This window comes from Pseudophryne corroboree, chromosome 8 (genome assembly GCF_028390025.1).
Source record: "Pseudophryne corroboree isolate aPseCor3 chromosome 8, aPseCor3.hap2, whole genome shotgun sequence".
In the NCBI taxonomy this organism is placed as follows: Eukaryota; Metazoa; Chordata; class Amphibia; order Anura; family Myobatrachidae; genus Pseudophryne; species Pseudophryne corroboree.
In genome coordinates, this window is record NC_086451.1 from 50,460,424 (window position 1) to 50,474,522 (window position 14,099).

At 47.1% G+C, this 14,099-nt stretch overlaps 1 protein-coding gene across 2 annotated transcripts in view; it reads left to right on the forward strand.

Moving 5' to 3' along the window:
• The window catches only part of ITIH6 (inter-alpha-trypsin inhibitor heavy chain family member 6), a 297,725-nt gene that overhangs the window by 111,346 nt on the left and 172,280 nt on the right, over positions 1-14,099 (forward strand). For both annotated transcript variants that reach the window (XM_063936359.1, XM_063936360.1), the window contains one exon: positions 12,908-13,062. In XM_063936359.1, coding sequence (XP_063792429.1) covers positions 12,908-13,062 — 155 coding nt within the window. The remainder of the gene's footprint in view (positions 1-12,907; positions 13,063-14,099) is intronic.

Here is a 14,099-nt window from a genome sequence, read left to right on the forward strand (position 1 = left end):
TGCCCAGGGGACATAGGTGGTGATTCCGAGTTGTTCGCTCGTTGCCGATTTTCGCTATACTGCGATTATCCGCTAACTGCGCATGCGCAATGTTCGCAGAGCGCATGCGCTTAGTTATTTTACACAAAAGTTAGGTATTTTACTCACGGCATCACAAAGCTTTTTTTATCGCTGTGGTGATCGTAGTGTGATTGACAGGAAGTGGGTGTTTCTGGGCGGAAACTGGACGTTTTATGGGAGTGTGCGGAAAAACGCAGGCGTTCGAGTTCCAAAACGCGGGAGTGGCTGGATAAACGGGGGAGTGGCTGGGCGAACGCTGGGTGTGTTTGTGACGTCAAACCAGGAACGAAAAGGACTGAGCTGGTCGCAATGGCTGAGTAAGTCTGGAGCTACTCAGAAACTGCGGGGTAATCGTTACGAGAAAATTAGCGAAGCTTTCGTTCGCAATTCTGCTATGCTAAGATACACTCCCAGTAGGCGGCGGCTTAGCGTGTGCAATGCTGATAAAAGCAGCTAGCAGCGAACAACTCGGAATCATCCCCATAGTATACTAATATGGGTTCCCCATCACTTTACGGAGAAAACTACACCAAAAACAGTCAAAAACCTCATGTCGACCTTTTGACCTGTCGACCTAGTACATGTCGACCTAATGGCAATGTCAACCTTCATTGGTCGACCTAATGAATGTCGACCTAAGCTGGGTCGACCCAACGACCCATACCCGTAGAGTGGGAGTATGAATTGCATACCCAGCCCGACTCGCAGTGGTATACCATGTTATAAGACCACAGCTTATTCCACTCTTCTCAAAGGATTTTATTATTATTTACATCAGAGGTTCTCAAACTCGGTCCTCGGGGGCACACACAGTGCATGTTTTGCAGGTAACCCAGCAGGTGCACAGGTGTATTAATTACTCACTGACACATTTTAAAAGGTCCACAGGTGGAGCTAATTATTTCACTTGCGATTCTGTGAGGAGACCTGCAAAACATGCACTGTGTGTGCCCCCGAGGACCGAGTTTGAGAACCTCTGATTTACATTGATCTGTAAGGCACCACAGTGCTCCACATGCCAGTGCGGAAAACAGGGTAGTCATAAAACAAAGACATACAAAATAGACAAGAGAGTATATGGACACATAAAAAATAAATAGTAAGAAGGGGCCCTGCTCGTAATAGAGCTTATAACATAACTAGTGACATTTGGGATGTCCCAGTCCTGGAGTTCGGCACTGCAGGCGGCAACCAGGGCGGTACTGCAGGAGGAAAGGGGGGTTGCGGCAGAAGTAGGTACCACCCACTTCACTCGGGATATGGTCAGCCGCGTGGTGGCAGCTCTGGGAGATTTGCCCACTCTTCCCAGCGGCCAGGAGTGCCACACTATTTTTGGGAGCCTCCCGGTCATTACAGGAGGGCAGGCAAAAATGGCTTACAAGCTAGTGAAAAAGAGCACAGCTGAGTCAAGAGGATGATCAGTCATTCAGGGTTGAGATTGGGACCTGCCATGCCGTGAGGGACTGTCTGACGTGACTGAAGCCACAGTATATGAAGACACATCTGTATAGCCTGATGAGCTTTAGGTATCCAGATGGATATAAGAAATATGCCCTTATGTATGAGTATGGCCTCTCCTACATGAGCATCTTTGTACGCAACGCTTTTAGCGGCATGCCGCAACATGCCTGTGATACTCCCACAAGATGCAACATCTCTGTGAGTCATTTCAGACACCCCCATTACCTCCCAGTCACGCTCCAGGAACCCCGCCCTCCTCATACATTTCTAATACCGTGCTTCTAAACTTGATCTGCGACTCTATACCAACAATATTACCACAGGCGCCTGCACAAAAGAGAAAACAGCACCCGCTAACGTGAATATCAGCATAGCATGCATGACTCAGAATGGGGCCTAACATATTCTGTAACGATCAAGACAAAAAAATGTAATCATTAAAAAACATTCAATGTTCTTAATTATTTACAGAGAAAACAAATATCAGGGTCCGGCTGTAACGCTGTCCGAGTTGGCCATGCCTTTTAAATTATTGCCCCTTTAAAAAAATCGTCCAAGTTCGTTTGGTTACCTGCAGATCTGTATCATTTATGATTACAATATTTGTTAATACTATTAAATACTGTGTACATGTTTACCGCTCACAGTGGACCTCTCATTAAATTAGTCATTAGTATTTAACATTTTTCTTGTGTGACTGATGACTTGTTTTCCTTTCCTCATCTACTCTGCTGTTATTTCCTACTTCAACAAGTGGCAGCGGCAGATTTACTAAAGCTTCTTAAAAGAGAAAGTGGAGTTGTTGCACACAGCAGGCAACCAGATTCTAGGAGATAAGTTTACTAAGCAGCGGTTTCCAGAGGTTTGCAAACCATTGGGCATCGGGCCTAATTCAACGTTGAGTGCAAAGCAAAATCTTCCTCTAATGGGCAAAGCCATGTGCACTGCAGGTGGGGCAGATATAACATGTGCAGAGAGAGTTGGATTTGGGTGGGTTGCAGTGTCGGACTGGGGCATGAGGGGCCCACCGGGAAAATGCAGTGGTAGGGGCCCATGCATAGAGGCTAGGCTAGCCATTAGCAAGTGCATGCAGTTAAATACTGTTAGTGTATGCATGATAAATACATCATAGAACTTTATAATATATAATGTAACATACAGTATAATATATAATTAAAGTGCACAATCTGGAACCTGAGGTGGTGGGGCCCCAGGCAGTGGAGCCCACCGGGGGTCTCCCCTGTACCCCTGTGGGCCAGCCCAACCCTGGTGGGGAGTGTGCTAACTGAAAAATAAATTGCAGTGTAAAAATAAAGCAGCCAGTATTTACCCTGCATAGACACAAAATAACCCACCCAAATCTAACTCTCTCTGCAAATGTTATATCTCCCCCCTGCAGTGCACATGGGCCCTCATTCCGAGTTGTTCGCTTGCAAGCTGTTTTTAGCAGCATTGCACACGCTAAGCCGCCGCCTACTGGGAGTGAATCTTAGCTTAGCAAAATTGCGAACGAAAGATTCTCAAAATTGCGAATAGAAATTTCTTAGCAGTTTCTGAGTAGCTCGACACTTACTCTGCCACTGCGATCATTTCAGTCAGTTTCGTTCCTGGTTTGACGTCACAAACACACCCAGCGTTCGCCCAGACACTCCTCCGTTTCTCCAGCCACTCCCGCGTTTTTCCCAGAAACGGCAGCGTTTTTTCACACACACCCATAAAACGGCCAGTTTCCGCCCAGAAACACCCACTTCCTGTCAATCACACTCCGATCACCAGAACGATGAAAAAAACTCGTAATGCCGTGAGTAAAATACCAAACTGCATAGCAAATTTACTTGGCGCAGTTGCAGTGCGAACATTGCGCATGCGCAATTAGCGGAAAATCGCTGCGATGCGAAGAAAATTACCGAGCGAACAACTCGGAATGAGGGCCATGGTTTTGCCCATTAGAGGAAGATTTTGCTTTTGCAATTAACCTTGAAGTAGGCCCATCGTCTCTGATTGTTCAAAATACTGTATTTACTAAAGGTCATTTTATCTTTTCAAAAATTACTTTCCATTGATTCCCAGTACTTTCCCACTGTGGTTTGCAAGCTCCTGGGGCAGAGGTTCCCAAACTTTTTTGAACTGCGGCGCCCTAGAGTATCAGAATGTTTTTTTCATGGCGCCCCTAGGTCAGAAGTTTCTTATTGAGAAATGTAGAAAGAAATATTAAATTAAGTAAACTGTGTTTATATGTCATCCTTAAGGTGTGTACACATGGTGTACACACCGGTGTACACACTTGCGATTTTGAGTATGGGGGTCATTCTGACCCGTTCGCAATGCAGCGGTTCTTCACTGTGGTGCGAACGGGTTGGAAATGCGCATGTGCAGAGGACGCATTGCGCACGCGTGCCGTGATCTTCGCCGGGCCACGACGTTGTTAGCGAGAAAAGTGATTGCAGCGGCGATCGCAAGAAGACGGACAGGCAGGAGGCGTTCCGGGGCAGATACTCACCATTTTCCAGGCGTGGTGAGTCCAACGCAGGCGTATCCAGGCGTTTGGAGGGCGGATGGCTAATGTCATATCCGGGACCTTCATCGCTGGACCTGTCGCACAGGGTAAGTAGCTGAAGGGCTAGTCTTGTTTTACTTGAAACTTTTTTAGAATAGCAGGGCTACACAAGCGATCGCAGCCCTGCTATGCTAAAATACACTCCCCCATAGGCAGCGTCAGGTTGATCGCACGAGCAGCAAAAAGTTGCTACGTGCGATCAACTCGGAATGACTCCCTATATACTGTAGTCAAAATCGCAAGGAAAGTTAGTGCAAATCGCAAGGTGTTAGCCACCTTGCGATCTCGATGCAAAGTCCTGCGGGGTCGGTATCGCAAGGTTAGATAGTCAAAATTGGCACTTAGTAAAAATTGCACATAGCCAATATTGCAAGCACACATAATCAAAATCAAAATGAGCCAAAATCTCACTGTGTGTATGCACCTTTAGGCTCAATTGTGTGGTGAGGGACAAGATTTGCTTCTGTTTGTCCACATATGTTATATGAATGGCAGCCACCAGCGCTGGTTTTGCCTATTACATTGACCATAAATAATTTGAATTGGTCCTGAACCACCAATCCAGGGCACCCCTGCAAGTGTCCCGAGGCACCCCAGGGAGCCACAGCACACAGTTTGAGAACCACTGTCCTAGGGATCTGTGGAGGTTTTTTTATTTTTAAAAACAATGACAGGTCCACAAGCAACCTGTCATTTGCGACACGCTCCCTATGGGAGAAAAATTGTGACGTCTTACATGGTTCCTTTTCTGCAAATTACAAGGAAGCCTGCATTGGAACAAAGAGGTCCTTTCCAGGGATCCGGTCTTTAGGTCGACAGTAAGTAGGTCGACACTGTCTAGGTTGACCACTATTGGTCGACAGTAAGTAGGTAGACATGGTTTCTAGGTCGACAGGGACTCTATGTCGACATGGTCTAGGTTGACATGACATAAGGTCGACATGAGTTTTTTTTAAAAAACTCTTAATTTTTAGAACTTTTTCATACTTTACGATCCACGTGGACTACAATTGGGAACGGTAACCTGTGCCGAGCGCAGTGGTATGGCGAGCAAACACGGTGCACTAATTGGGGTTCCCAGTCACTGTACTGAGAAAACGACACCAAAAAAAGTAAAAAAACTCACGTCGACCTTTTTTCATGTCGACCTAGTACATGTCGGCCTAGAGTCCCTGTCGACCTAGAAACCATGTCAACCTACTTACTGTCGACCAATAGTTGTCGAGCTAGACCAGGGGTGGGGAACCTTTGGCCCTACAGCTGTTGTTGAACTACACATACCAGAATGCCTTGCTATTGGTTTGCTATTTGGCCATGCTAAAACTGTTGCAGGGCATGCTGGGATGTGTAGTTCAACAACAGCTGGAGGGCCGAAGGTTCCCCATCCCTGAGCTAGACACTGTCGACCTAAGTCTTATCTACCTAACATACCACACCCCCTTTTCCAATGGCTTTGTAATTAATAAATTGGTGTAAAAGAGGACTGAGTCTTTTATTTGAGTTTTGTTTTTGTTTTTTTTACATTAAACTGGAGTTTGTGTGTATATGTGTGTGTGTATGTGTGTGTATGTGTGTGTGGAGGGGGGAAAGGGGTCGCATATTCCCCTGGTGCACTACATGTGCCAGTGGGCCCGGGCCCTAAGGCATGCTGACACTTGTGGCTGTAGTGCGCCAATTATTTCAAACTATTCCTGTGTTATTAGACCTCATAATTAGGTAAAAAAAATAATATATATTTATTTCTGACAAGCTCTTGAAACTTGTATATGCATTTTTTTTACTGTTATTTTCTCTGACGTCCTAGTGGATGCTGGGAACTCCGTAAGGACCATGGGGAATAGCGGCTCCACAGGAGACTGGGCACAAAAGTAAAAGCTTTAGGACTAGCTGGTGTGCACTGGCTCCTCCCCCCATGACCCTCCTCCAAGCCCCAGTTAGATTTTTGTGCCCGGCCGAGAAGGGTGCAATCTAGGTGGCTCTCCTGAGCTGCTTAGAGTAAAAGTTTTAAATAGGTTTTTTATTTTCAGTGAGACCTGCTGGCAACAGGCTCACTGCATCGTGGGACTAAGGGGAGAAGAAGCGAACTCACCTGAATGCAGAGTGGATTGGGCTTCTTGGCTACTGGACATTAGCTCCAGAGGGACGATCACAGGTTCAGCCTGGATGGGTCCCGGAGCCGCGCCGCCGGCCCCCTTACAGAGCCAGAAGAGCGAAGTGGTCCGGAAAAATCGGCGGCAGAAGACGTTCCTGTCTTCAATAAGGTAGCGCACAGCACTGCAGCTGTGCGCCATTGCTCTCAGCACACTTCACACTCCGGTCACTGAGGGTGCAGGGCGCTGGGGGGGAGCGCCCTGAGACGCAATAAAACATGTTTTAAACCTTATATGGCTAAAGAAATGCATCACATATAGCTCCTGGGCTATATGGATGCATTTAACCCCTGCCAGTTTTCCTAAAAAAAGCGGGAGAAAAGGCCGCCGAAAAGGGGGCGGAGCCTATCTCCTCAGCACACAAGCGCCATTTTCCCTCACAGCTCCGCTGGAAGGACGGCTCCCTGACTCTCCCCTGCAGTCCTGCTACAGAATCAGGGTAAAACAAGAGAGGGGGGGCACTAATTGGCAGAAAATACATATACAGCAGCTATAGAAGGGAGAAACACTTATATAAGGTTATCCCTGCATATATATAGCGCTCTGGTGTGTGCTGGCAAACTCTCCCTCTGTCTCCCCAAAGGGCTAGTGGGGTCCTGTCCTCTATCAGAGCATTCCCTGTGTGTGTGCTGTATGTCGGTACGTTTGTGTCGACATGTATGAGGAGGAAAATGATGTGGAGGCGGAGCAATTGCCTGTAATAGTGATGTCACCCCCTAGGGAGTCGACACCTGACTGGATGGTCGTATGGAAGGAATTACGTGACAGTGTCAGCACTTTGCAAAAAACTGTTGACGACATGAGACAGCCGGCAAATCAGTTAGTGCCTGTCCAGGCGTCTCAAACACCGTCAGGGGCTCTAAAGCGCCCGTTACCTCAGATGGTCGACACAGACCCAGACACGGATACTGACTCCAGTGTCGACGGTGACGAGACAAACGTAATGTCCAGTAGGGCCACACGTTACATGATCACGGCAATGAAGGAGGCTTTGAACATTTCTGATACTACAAGTACCACAAAAAGGGGTATTATGTGGGGTGTGAAAAAACTACCCATAGTTTTTCCTGAATCAGATGAATTAAATGAGGTGTGTGACAAAGCGTGGGTTTCCCCCGATAAAAAACTGCTGATTTCTAATAAATTATTGGCATTATACCCTTTCCCGCCAGAGGTTAGGGCGCGTTGGGAAACACCCCCTAGGGTAGATAAGGCGCTCACACGCTTATCAAAACAAGTGGCGTTACCGTCTCCGGATACGGCCGCCCTCAAGGAACCAGCTGATAGAAAGCTGGAAAATATCCTAAAAGGTATATACACACATACTGGTGTTATACTACGACCAGCAATCGCCTCAGCCTGGATGTGCAGCGCTGGAGTGGCTTGGTCGGATTCCCTGACTGAAAATATTGATACCCTGGATAGGGACAGTATATTATTGACTATAGAGCATTTAAAGGATGCATTACTATATATGCGAGATGCACAGAGGGATATTTGCACCCTGGCATCAAGAGTAAGTGCGTTGTCCATTTCTGCCAGAAGAAGTTTATGGACACGACAGTGGTCAGGTGATGCGGATTCCAAACGACATATGGAAGTTTTGCCGTATAAAGGGGAGGAGTTATTTGGGGTCGGTCTATCAGACCTGGTGGCCACGGCGACGGCTGGGAAATCCACCTTTTTACCCCAGGTCACCTCTCAGCAGAAAAAGACACCGTCTTTTCAAACTCAGTCCTTTCGTCCCCATAAGGGCAAGCGGGCAAAAGGCCACTCATTTCTGCCCCGGGGCAGAGGAAGGGGAAAAAGACTGCAGCAGGCAGCCTCTTCCCAGGATCAGAAGCCCTCCCCCGCTTCTGCCAAGTCTTCAGCATGACGCTGGGGCTTTACAAGCGGACTCAGGCACAGTGGGGGCCCGTCTCAAAAATTTCAACGCGCAGTGGGCTCACTCGCAAGTGGACCCCTGGATCCTGCAGGTAGTATCACAGGGGTACAAATTGGAATTCGAGACGTCTCCCCCTCGCCGGTTCCTGAAGTCTGCTCTACCAACGTCTCCCTCCGACAGGGAGGCAGTATTGGAAGCTATTCACAAGCTGTATTCCCAGCAGGTGATAATCAAGGTACCCCTCCTACAACAGGGAAAGGGGTATTATTCCACGCTGTTTGTGGTACCGAAGCCGGACGGCTCGGTGAGACCGATTTTAAATCTGAAATCATTGAACACTTACATAAAAAGGTTCAAATTCAAGATGGAATCACTCAGAGCAGTGATAGCGAACCTGGAAGAAGGGGACTATATGGTGTCTCTGGACATCAAAGATGCTTATCTCCATGTCCCAATCTACCCTTCTCACCAAGGGTACCTCAGGTTTGTGGTACAGAACTGTCATTATCAGTTTCAGACGCTGCCGTTTGGATTGTCCACGGCACCACGGGTCTTTACCAAGGTAATGGCCGAAATGATGATTCTTCTTCGAAGAAAAGGCGTCTTAATTATCCCTTACTTGGACGATCTCCTGATAAGGACAAGGTCCAGGGAACAGTTAGAGGTCGGAGTAGCACTATCTCAGGTGGTGCTACGTCAGCACGGGTGGATTCTAAATATTCCAAAATCGCAGCTGATCCCAACAACACGTCTACTGTTCCTAGGGATGATTCTGGACACAGTCCAGAAAAAGGTGTTTCTCCCGGAGGAGAAGGCCAGGGAGTTATCCGAGCTAGTCAGGAACCTCCTGAAACCAGGACAAGTGTCAGTGCATCAATGCACAAGGGTCCTGGGAAAGATGGTGGCTTCTTACGAAGCGATTCCATTCGGAAGATTCCATGCAATGGCGTCTCGTCTCAACAAGAAACTAGACAGATATTGCGCCAGGTCAAGGGACCCTCAGGCGATAGCGGTGGACGCTCTGGTAACACCGTGGGTGTACCAGTCAGTGTATGTGTTCCCTCCTCTGCCTCTCATACCCAAAGTACTGAGAATCATAAGAAGGAGAGGGGTAAGAACTATACTCTTGGCTCCGGATTGGCCAAGAAGGACTTGGTACCCGGAACTTCAAGAGATGCTCACGGAGGACCCGTTGCCTCTACCTCTCAGAAAGGACCTGCTCCAGCAGGGACCTTGTCTGTTCCAAGACTTACCGCGGCTGCGTTTGACGGCATGGAGGTTGAGCGCCGGATCCTGAAGGAAAAAGGCATTCCAGATGAAGTCATCCCTACCCTGGTCAAGGCCAGGAAGGATGTAACCGCAAAACATTATCACCGCATTTGGCGAAAATATGTTGCGTGGTGTGAGGCCAAGAAGGCCCCTACAGAGGAATTTCAACTGGGTCGTTTCCTGCATTTCCTGCAAACAGGACTATCTATGGGCCTAAAATTAGGGTCCATTAAGGTTCAAATTTCGGCCCTGTCGATCTTCTTCCAAAAAGAACTGGCTTCAGTGCCTGAAGTTCAGACGTTTGTCAAAGGGGTACTGCATATACAGCCTCCTTTTGTGCCTCCAGTGGCACCTTGGGATCTCAATGTAGTGTTGAGTCTCCTAAAATCACATTGGTTTGAACCACTCACCACTGTGGAATTGAAATATCTCACATGGAAGTGGTCATGCTGTTAGCCCTGGCTTCAGCCAGGCGTGTCTCAGAATTGGCGGCTTTATCATATAAAAGCCCTTACCTAATTTTTCATTCAGACAGGGCAGAACTGAGGACTCGCCCTCAATTTCTCCCTAAGGTGGTTTCAGCGTTTCACATGAACCAGCCTATTGTGGTACCTGCGGCTACTAGGGACTTGGAGGACTCCAAGTTGCTGGACGTAGTCAGGGCCCTGAAAATATATGTTTCCAGGACGACTGGAGTCAGAAAATCTGACTCGCTGTTTATCCTGTATGCACCCAACAAGCTGGGTGCTCCTGCTTCTAAGCAGACGATTGCTCGTTGGATTTGTAGTACAATTCAGCTTGCACATTCTGTGGCAGGCCTGCCACAGCCAAAATCTGTAAAAGCCCATTCCACAAGGAAAGTGGGCTCATCTTGGGCGGCTGCCCGAGGGGTCTCGGCTTTACAACTTTGCCGAGCAGCTACTTGGTCAGGGGCAAACACGTTTGCTAAATTTTACAAATTCGATACCCTGGCTGAGGAGGACCTGGAGTTCTCTCATTCGGTGCTGCAGAGTCATCCGCACTCTCCTGCCCGTTTGGGAGCTTTGGTATAATCCCCATGGTCCTTACGGAGTTCCCAGCATCCACTAGGACGTCAGAGAAAATAAGAATTTACTTACCGATAATTCTATTTCTCATAGTCCGTAGTGGATGCTGGGCGCCCATCCCAAGTGCGGATTGTCTGCAATACTTGTATATAGTTATTGTTACAAAAATCGGGTTGTTTATTGTTGTGAGCCATCTTTTCAGAGGCTCCTACGTTTATCATACTGTTAACTGGGTTCAGATCACAAGTTGTACGGTGTGATTGATGTGGCTGGTATGAGTCTTACCCGGGATTCAAGATCCTTCCTTATTATGTACGCTCGTCCGGGCACAGTATCCTAACTGAGGCTTGGAGGAGGGTCATGGGGGGAGGAGCCAGTGCACACCAGCTAGTCCTAAAGCTTTTACTTTTGTGCCCAGTCTCCTGCGGAGCCGCTATTCCCCATGGTCCTTACGGAGTTCCCAGCATCCACTACGGACTATGAGAAATAGAATTATCGGTAAGTAAATTCTTATTATTAACTCTTTCATTGGATACATAATACTAGGTTGAATACAAGTAAAAAAACACAAAAAAAACCAGTGTTGTTTCTAGATAACAAGTTGGATAAATGAACTTTGTTTTATATATACAGTAGGTGAAGTACAGTCCATTCCTTTCTTTGTTACCTCACAATCTCTCCTACATCTTCTTTCCCTGGTCATCTACTTTCCTTTCTTTAAATGTGAATTTATGAACAAAGTACATGAAAAATGCATCAGCAGTGCATTAAAAACACATGGGCCATACAGAATACATTAATCACTAACATAAGTCCATACTTATCATCAGCATAGCACACTTATAACAGTTTTTGGTAGTACAGCCACCATTTTATTTTGTAACCATAAAATATCTACCTGTAGGCAGTGGGACCACTATGTTTTTACAGTTTGTAGACAGGGTCTTCTGGTCCTCCCAAAAACTCACCTTCAGCCTCCCAACATTTGTTGCATCTGCTGCAACTTAGGATAGCCAACCATGGGTGAATGGTTTTGCCATCAATGGTAGAGAGAGATCCAATTGATGGCAGAGGAACCAATGATTTTTTTTCTCTCTCATGATGGAGGAGCACAGAGTTTAGCTATATCCTTGACGTGACTAACAAAGCCCCACCTCCTTCCCTGTTTGGTCCGCCAACTGCCAAGTCCCACCTCCAGATGCTTCACTGATGCCCGTTGATGGTGTAAACCATTGGTATTTTCTGGTAGTTAGTTTCTTGCCATTGAAACCACCAATTACACCATCAATGGAGACCACCGATTGTGGACCTGTCTTTGGCCAAACAAGGAGGGAGCTGCTACTTTACTTGAAAGGTGCATGTGGCCATGGCCCATGAGGTGTGGTTACTGGTAACACTTATTCACGAGGTTGTGTTGATCTCTTATTCTGATCTATTATATAGATCTACTCAAGGTTGTAGCTACCATAGGTGCAGGAAGTGCAGCTGCTATGGGGCCCAGAGCTGAGAGGGGCCTACCTTTCCTGTCAACGTTACATGTGACCTATATATTTGCACAATTGGTGGAACATAGTGGCACTTACAAACGTTTGCCGTGGGGCCTACAAATATCTACTTTTGGTCCCTGGACCCACTCTTTGTAATGCGGATTAAAATAAACTGGAGGGCACTATATTGGGGCATAAAATGCGGACACTGTATGTCATAATGTGGATTGGGGGTACTGTGTGGCATAATGTGTACTGGCTGCCCTACAGTGTGACATAATGTGAATTAGGGCACTACTATGGTGCATAAAATAAACCAGGGCACTACTATGGGGCATAAAATTAACACCTGCTGTGGGAAGGTGTCTCTCTAGAAGCGCTGGGACAGGGGCCCCTTCAAAATGTTGCTATGGGGCCCATAAAGTTCTGCCTACGCCCCTGGATCTACTGCACACGCAGAGCTAATTGAGCCCCCTCAGATTTTCTTCCCGGTTTGTTGCTGTTTTCATGTGTTTTCATAACGTTGACAGGGATTTTATTAAATCAACTGGACTTTATTCAATTAAAAGGAGCCCTGATAACAAAAGTACATCAAAACCATATGTGCTCTTGTTAGTCAACGAGCTCTGAATTAGATGGATGGTTCTCTTCAATGCACGAGAACCATCATTGCACAGACATCATTAAAATATAGTAACAACATATAGTGCAACATACTGTGGGGGAGATTTATCAACGTTTGTAAAGTACTAACCAATCAGCTCTAAACTCTACATTTTAAAGGTTGTGTTTAAAAAAATGACAGTTAGAAGCTGATTGGCTGATACTTTATCTCTCTCTATTTTATCTCTCTCCAAGCTTTGCTAGATTTCCCCCTGTAGCTGAAAACAGGTTATTATTTTCAGCTCTTTTATCATTATAGCAGAGTGGATCGCAGATTAATAGTATGTTCTTACTGCTTAGCCATAATGAATGTATTTACTCTCTTCCAGCTGACAATCCGCAGTCTGAACATTCAGTCCACCATAGTCTCGCGCTATGCCTTCACCAAGGTGCATACTGTTATGGCCAACCCGCATGATGTATCAAAGGAGGCCATCTTTGATTTGGAGCTGCCCAGCTCAGCATTCATATCCAACTTCACTCTGTAAGTACATCAAATCGTTTTATTGAACCTTATTAAATTACAGGACAAACCGAACAAACAGCCATAAAAAAAAAAAAAATAATAATAATAATAATAATAATAATAATAATTCTTACCGCGCACTGATAAAATACCCAGGACCTGATTCTGAGTAAGACGCACCGGCAGCCATATTTTCGCTCAGCTACAGCAGCCTACTTACTTCCCCATGCTAATTGGGGAATCCGCTGGTGTATAGTGCTCACGCTAGGCTGTTTTAGCAGGGCACCGCGCCCTGCCCGATTTTTTAAGGGCAAAATCCGCCCTGCCCTTTCTGCGGCGCCCTGCTAGAACAGCCGCCTGCTTCCTGCCCTCCCAGCGTGTAAAGATGGTGTGCGCATGCGCGCGGCATCCATTCATGCTGTGAGAGAGCTTGGAGGAAGCCCAGCACCTCCGTAGGTGCTGGGCACGCCCCGAACTGTGATGCCGCCGGCCGCCCACTCCCCTTTTTAACATCTGTGGGCTGAACCGCTCACTTTTATTACGTGAAATGACCACGCCCCCTATTTTGTGTGGCCACACCCCTTTTTTGGCCGCGCGTGCACACGCTTGTGCCCCTCACAGTCCGGCGCCCTGCCCTGACCAAATCCTAGAGTGAACACTAGGTGTATACTAACAATCAGTGGGGGCTGCCAGGCAAACCACACATAGTATGGGGGTGGCCGGGTAACACACAAAACATACCATTAATGTTGTATGTAATGTACGTGATGGCTTCCTGACCATGGGGATCGGCAGCAGAGAGACCACAGCCGCCGCCTCACCTGGGATGCAGCATTCAGCTTCTCCTCCCTGTATAAACCCACCCCCAGACTCCCATTGGCTAGTTTCACAGGAGTCTGGGGGCGGGCTTATACAGGAAGGAGAACTGAAGCTGAGTGCTGCCCCCCGAGTGCAGTGGCGATGGCTGTGATACACAGCGATGCTGCAGATCCCCAGGGTCAGGCAGCCATCACACATATTACATGTAACATTAAGGATATGTTTATATATGTAAA